Source organism: Rhinopithecus roxellana, chromosome 4 (assembly GCF_007565055.1).
Source record: "Rhinopithecus roxellana isolate Shanxi Qingling chromosome 4, ASM756505v1, whole genome shotgun sequence".
In the NCBI taxonomy this organism is placed as follows: Eukaryota; Metazoa; Chordata; class Mammalia; order Primates; family Cercopithecidae; genus Rhinopithecus; species Rhinopithecus roxellana.
This window is the reverse complement of record NC_044552.1, coordinates 159,669,864-159,677,201: the sequence shown is the minus strand read 5'-3', so window position 1 is coordinate 159,677,201 and position 7,338 is coordinate 159,669,864. Positions and strand designations below refer to the sequence as shown.

The 7,338-nt window shown below is 40.2% G+C and overlaps 1 protein-coding gene across 1 annotated transcript; it reads right to left on the bottom strand.

The window, feature by feature from the left end:
- Nucleotides 1–606: 606 nt before the first annotated feature.
- Nucleotides 607–5,223, bottom strand: RFPL4B (ret finger protein like 4B). The gene is made up of 3 exons (XM_010359880.1): nt 5,146–5,223; nt 2,583–2,711; nt 607–2,301 (listed from the first exon to the last, which is right to left on the bottom strand). The coding sequence occupies exon 3, from the start codon at nt 2,212–2,214 to the stop codon at nt 1,420–1,422; it is 795 nt and encodes a 264-aa protein (XP_010358182.1). The 5' UTR covers nt 2,215–2,301; nt 2,583–2,711; nt 5,146–5,223; the 3' UTR covers nt 607–1,419.
- Between the last annotated feature and the right edge of the window lie 2,115 nt (nt 5,224–7,338).

The following is a 7,338-nucleotide window of genomic DNA, read 5'->3' as shown; positions in this document are numbered from 1 at the left end:
CTCTGATTTCTTTAAACAGTGGTTTGTAGTTCTCATGGAGATCTTTCACCTCCCTTAATTAGCTGTATTCCTAGGTATTTTATTCTTTTGGTGGCAATTGTGAATGGGAGTTCATTCCTGATTTGGCTGTCAGCTTGACTCTTGTTAGTATACAAGAATGCTAGTGATTTTTGTACATTTATGTTGTATCCTGAAAATTTGCCCAGTGTTAGAGAAGGGCAATGAGTCCCCTGAAATAAAGTTGTGGAGATCAAACAAGAATAAGAAGCGGAAAATGGCTATCTCCCTACTCCCAATGAAGTTGGAAAGAGAAGGGAAACGACAATTCTGGGTCTCTCTAGAAAAGAAGTCAAAGGCAGATTCCAGAATATGCTCAGACCCCAGTCCTTTTGGGGCAGTTGTAATCTCAGAAGTGGCTGACTCAGTAAATCAGAAAAAATACAACCCTAAGAGACCTGAATAGTTTGAAAAGGAGTCGTCATGAAAGTGTAAGGATGAGATATTGGAAATCACAGTCTGGGACCATGTAGATGTGGTGGGGGAAGAGGGGCACCAACTTCAGACTTGATGTGAGAGACGGACCAAACAGCATAAACACGAACACATCCAATGCTTTATAAATGTATTTGCAAGAAAATGTAAATTCTACAAATAAAAAATAAATCCAAAAGCAACCTTGAAAACAATTTTTGATGAATATGTGTTAGAGTTAACACGGTTGATAACCGTGTTATAAATTCTTATGAATCACAATAGTCCAATTATTGAGATGGGTAAATGACACTTCCCATAAGAATATGAATCACCATTAACAGTACATTTTGGTCAAAGTTCTTTGTCTTTCAAGAAACTGTATGCGGCTGTGTTTCAAAAAAAATAAAAATGAAAAAAACTTAGTTCCTCCCCAGTACCTATTTGTCTCTCTGAAATTTCATGCCATAGAAACAAAATAACTCACACTGGCTGTTTAATTTTTCTTCCTCCTCAGACATTATCAGGAATTACCCAAAATAGCTTGAAATAATGAAAAAGATATTGTCTATCCACAAAACCTAATATCTACTTTACTTACAATCTAATATTTCTCTACTTGTTATTTACTATAAGACAAAGGCATAGTATTGTCTAATTACCACAGCTGTTTGACTGACATACAATTATCCCCATCTAGAGACCAGAAAACTGAGGCTTAGAGTACTTAATAACATCCCCAAAGACCCCAGTTACCTAGCTACAAATTCTACAAAATTTACCCCAAAAATCCAAAAATTGTTTTGCTACAAAGTCTACAAAATCTACTTTAAAAATTTACCAAGTCTTTGCACTGTGGCACATTATTCCTTCCTCAGTCATGCTGACCTTTCTCAGGCCAAAATTCTCTTTCACCTCTTAGAAAACTTCTAAGAAGGGCTGATTTTCTCATGGGCAGATGGTCAGGACGTTGCCACTCTCCCCTTCTCCCAAGAGCTCAAGACAGAAGAATGGACGCAAAGGCTCCAAAGAGAAGAAAGAATCATGTGTATAGATGTGGGCATTATTGTCAACATCGAAAAACTGGATTTCTTCAAAGTCAACATCCAGGAAAATTCCCACACGACGAAGGCTAGGGCTTGCAGGAATTCTCTCCGGGTCGGTGTTAGCGTGGATTGCTCCTGCCTCCATGCTAATGACCCAGAAGCCATGCTCAGGGGATAAATCACTGCTGTTTCTGTCAGCCAACTCCTTGCAGACGCCCAGGGACCACGACTTCACCTCTCCCACTGCAACCTCCCAGTAATGTCGGCCGGAGGAGAAGCAGGGAGTACCCAGGACACAGGTCAGCCTAGGATCTTTTGTCAGGTCGTGGTGGATCTCCCCACGCTGAGCGCTTCTTAGATCACTGGAGAAGACAAGGAGGGAGCTGGCAGTGGCTGCATCCAGGGTCACATCCTCCCGAAAACACTGGAGCTCCTCCCTCACGTGCAGAGTTTGCTGCAGTCGGTTATCATGCTGCTTGGTGATAAGTGCTATGGCTCTCACTTGCCATTCTTCCAAAGGAGGTGCCTTCACCACATCTCGACACAAGGGGCACATCACTCTAAAATCATGGTTTTCTAGGATCCAATTCTGGATGCAATCAAAGCAGAAAATGTGTGCACAAGAGAGAGAAATGGGACAGGAGAAAAAATCCAGGCAAACTGGACAGGACAACTCTGCTTGCAGGTTTTGGGCCATGGTACCTAAGGGTTACTCCTTGGCCGTGAAGTAGACTGAAATGATCCTTTATTGGCTTCTGGAAGCACTTGGGAGCTCTTCAATACTCTAAATCCAAGATTAAATAACAGAAATTAATAAATAAGTTATTGGCATAAATGAATTATATTATATAATAAATAATAAGAAATTTATTAACTAAGAAATTAAGAATAACAAAAATCAAATATTATTTCTGTAGCTTGTGTATGAAAGTGACACTAAATTGCTAGAGAATCACAATAATGTAGTCATGGTGATAAAAATGACTTCAAAACTCTCCAAACTCTAGATAATAACAAGACAGGAATAGGGCAGTGGAAACTGTCTTTTCAGACAGTGCAGCTTACCTAGTCTGAAGACTTCCAGGTGATGTGTTGGTTGCTCTGGCCAAAGTTTCTTCTAGTGGGGGCTAAATTCAAGTGGGTCTTTAATAGAATCTCAGTATAGTCTCCACTCAGTATTTCTTTGTAGATCACCTGCAGTTCAGGAAAAAGAATTTTCATGTCTAAATTCAATCATGAAAATAAAGCCAATTCTACATTAATCGTCACAGAAAAATGACTCTAAGGAACCCTCAGAATTTCCAGGAAAATTACATGTGAGTAAAGCCAGCAAAATCCACTGCAAAATGAGATGCCCATAAAAGAATCAAGTTTAAGGACAAAGTGTTATTAGATGAAATGCTTTAAAGCACTCTAAGAAAACTAATTAAGGCTTGAATTAATGTGAATAAAAATATAATTGGGGCCGGGCGCGGTGGCTTAAGCCTGTAATCCCAGCACTTTGGGAGGCCGAGACGGGCGGATCACTAGGTCAGGAGATCGAGACCATCCTGGCTAACCCGGTGAAACCCCGTCTCTACTAAAAAATACAAAAAACTAGCCGGGCAAGGTGGCGGGCGCCTGTAGTCCTAGCTACTCAGGAGGCTGAGGCAGGAGAATGGCGGGAACCCGGGAGGCGGAGCTTGCAGTGAGCCGAGATCTGGCCACTGCACTCCAGCCTGGGCGACAGAGCGAGACTCCGTCTCAAAAAAAAAAAAAAAAAAAAAAAAAAAAAAAAAAAAAAAAATATATATATATATATATATATATATATATAATTGTCATAAACTTCTCCAAAATAATCATGCCAATACAAACCAAAAAGATGTTCTAGACAAGGAAGATGCCCTCCAGTTACCCCAACTGCTCCCAAAGCTTGAGAGCCTCTGGTGCTCCCAGAGGACTTCCCACCATGACTGTCATTCTTTGAGTGAGCTGTCTCTGACATGCTGGGCACAGCATATTGGACCTGGCTAGACCCATGACCCAAAGACAGCCTCACAAAGCTGAACAGCACCTTCAAGATGATGTGAACAGAGGACTATTCTCCAATAAGAGCTTACACTGAGCAGTAACTAGCAGAACTTCTCACCAAGAACCCACAAATCACACATTCAGTGGTGACGGTAGTAACAGAATGAGGGACAGAAAGAGGAGCAGCATCAACATTACCAGAGAGAGGAAGTGAACACCGCTGAGGCCAGCCTAAGACTGCCTTACTAGAACTGTCCTACATCCCAGAATATAATCTCTAATCTCTTTCCAACAAATACTTATTGAGACCCTTCTGTGCTCTTGGCCTCAACTGGACTCTGGAAACACAAAGGTGTGTAATAGGGTATCTGCCTACATAAAACTTTGTCTTCCAAGTCCTGATCAGCATTCCAATCTGATGGTGCCTGGCTGGCAGACAGAGATTACCTCTTTCTTAAATTCTGTTATATTTTTCAATTTAATGGGAAATTTAACATGGTGCTGGAAATCTAATTGTCTAACCCACCTTGGAATGTATCTAAGAAAACAATTTTACAAAAAAAAAAAAATGCTACACTTATTAACAAGTTGTTCATTGCGGTGTTAACTACCTTCCCAAATGATCAGGAACAATTGAATTATCTAACAATAATAAAATAAAATTATTCAGTTAATTATGACACAACTACTAAAAGTGGTCAAGCATATGTAAGTGAAAACCCGAAGCAAAGTCCTTTTGGTTGTTGTTGTTGTTGTTGTTGTTGTTGTTGTTGTTATTGTTGAGACAGAGTCTTGCTCTGTCGCCCAGGCTGGGGTACAGTGGTACGATCTCGGCCTACTGCAAGCTCTGCCTCCCGGGTTCAAGCAATTCTCCTTCCTCGGCCTCCGGCTGAGTTTTGTATTTTTAGTACAGACCGGGTTTCACCATGTTGGCCAGGCTGGTCTCCTGACCTCGTGATCCACCCACCTCAGCCTCCCAAAGTGCAGGCGCGACCCACGGCGCCCAGCCGAAAACCCAGAATTCTTTAAGAAATGTTCTGAAAATAAAAAGAAACTATTTTAAAACAGCGAATCCAGTATAGTTGAAAACACATAAAAATACAAGTTCATGGCCGGGCGCAGGGGCTCACGCCTGTAATCCCAGCACTTTGGGAGGCCGAGGCGGGCGGATCACGAGGTCAGGAGATTAAGACCATCCTGGCTAACACGGTGAAACCCCGTCTCTACTAAAAATACAAAAAACTAGCTGGGCGTGGTGGCGGGCACCTGTAGTCCCAGCTACTCGGGACGCTGAGGCAGGAGAATGGCGGGAATCCAGGAGGCGGATGTGGCAGTGAGCCGAGATGGCGCCTCTTTACTCCAGCCTGGGCGACAGAGTGAGACTCCGCCTCAAGAAAAAAAAAAATACAAGTTCATGCAAAGAGTGACCTGAGGTTCATACGTAAAAATTTAAACGGCAATGTTATAGTTAAAGGTGAAGAAAGTTCCCTGGCACAGGAAAAAACTAGTTTTTTCTCCTCTGAAATAAATAGTTAAAGGTATTCGAAAACACCAGTTTGTAGCCAAAGAGAGAACAGGACATTGGAAATAGCTTAAACAGAAGGCGTAACTTTACCTTGACTTGGAGACTTCCAGCAGAAGTCTGAAAGTTCCGAAGCCGGCACCTCTACCTCTGCAGACCTCCGCTCCTCTCTGAGTTTCAGCGCCGAGACACCGGCGTTTTTATACGGCCTGGAAAACATTCTCCAACCAACCAGAGTCAGAGGCTCCGCCCCAAAGGTTGTACCACCCTAATCTGAGTAAACTCGTCGACGCACCCTTCCGTTTATGATGATGACATTAAAACACGCTTAAAATTTTATAGTGAAACAATTCAAAATTTCTTAATAACTCTGAATTAAAGTGAATCTACTGCCATCTGCTCTTGTCTCTAATTTCAGAACTCAACTTTAAAAAACAAAATGTGTTGGAGATCAAATACAGAAATGCACTGTTGAAACCTAATCACCTCATGGCTAATGTAATCATTGGTGTTCCTATTCCTGATATAATCGTGAGTGGACAGGATCTACAACAGTTTTCATGTCCTTTGATTCAATAATTCTACTCTTAGGGGTACTTACTGGACAGGATAAGAAAGATGGCAGCCAGGCAAGGCTATTGTCCTGTCATTATTAATAATTCCATTTTTTACTCTCAAAAGTGTTCTTGGATGAACAGTAAATCTTATGGTGTCTGTATTCAGAGCAGAAGGAGCAGTAAAAGTCACAATAGAGGAAAGCTAAGACACAAACTTCAAAAAAGGTATTTGGAGGGTGAAAGAAGTCCCATTTCAGAGAGGATCGCTGGAATATACGTTTTCCCCAAGATAGCATGCATTCTAAATAACCTCTCCTTTCTCAGGCTTCCTGTTCTGCAAGGCCGAACACACAGCTTACACAGCTTTTACTTCATTTTTACCTGGTGCTATCTCCATATCTGTGAGTTAAATTCTTGCAGGATCCGGTCTCAAGCTTTTTTTTTTTTTTTTTTTTTTTTTTTTTTTGTGACACAATCTTGCTCTGTCTCCCAGGTTGGAGTGCAGTGGCTCAATCTTAGCTCACTGCAACCTCCAACTCTCAGGTTTAAGCGATTCTCATGCCTCAGCCTCCCCAGTAGCTGGGACTACAGGAGGCCGAGGTGGGCAGATCACATGTTAGGAGCTACAACTTTTTAAATTGTAATCTCAAGACCCTTTAAACTCTTTTTAAAAATCATTCAGCAAAAATATCCTTTATTTCTTCCATTTTATTTTTATTTTAATCTCAAGAATCCTTACACTCTCTTTTTTAATTATTCAAAAATATCATTTTTCTTTCATTTTATTTTGAAATAATTTTAGATACAGAAAATTTGTAGGAATAGTACAAACAGATGCATTCTTTACCCAGATTTACCATTTATTTTTTAATTGTCTGATGTATGTATACACTGTGAAATGATTAAATTAAACCAATTAACATATCTGTCACTTCACATACTTATCATTTTGTCATAAGAATATTCAAAATCTATTCTCTTAGCAATTTTTAGGTATGCTATACATTATCATTAATTATATCCACCATGATGTACAATGGATCTCCAAAGTATATTCCTTCTGTCTGCCTGAAAATTTTGTACCCTTTAACCAACATCTCCCCCATTTCAGTCTTCTTTCTATCCCAGTGCCCGTTAGCCACCATTCTACTCCGTGCTTCCATGAGTTCAATTTTTTAATATTTTTTTCCATTCCACATGTGGGTGAAATGATGCAGTATCTGCCTTTCGGTGCCAGCTTATTTCACTCAACATAATGTCCTCCAGGTTCCATATTGTTGAAAATGATAGCATTTCTTATGACTCGATAGTATTCCATAGTGTGCATGTACCATGTTTTCTTTATGTATTCATCCATTGAGGAATATCCTGATTCTTTATGCATTCATCCATTGATGAATATAGGTTGATTCCATATCTTGGTTATTGTGAATAATGCTGTTATGAACATAAGAGAGCAGATATCTTTTCAATGTACTGATTTTCTTTTCTTTGGTTATATATCCAGAAGTAGAATTGCTAGATCACATGGCAGCTCTATTTTTAGTTTTTTGAAGAGCCCCCATACTAGTTTTCATAATAGCTGTGCTAATATACGTTCCCACCAATGGTGTACAAGGTTTCTCTTTTCTTCATATTTTTGCCAGCGTTTGTTATCTTTTCTCTTTCTTATTTTTTTTTTCTCATGCCCGTAATCCCAGCACTTTGGGAGGCCAAGGCAGGTGAATCT

Coding starts and splice junctions, on each gene's coding strand:
- RFPL4B (XM_010359880.1), bottom strand. CDS start 2,214: ATGGCCCAAAACCTGCAAGCAGAGTTGTCCTGTCCAGTTTGCCTGGAT.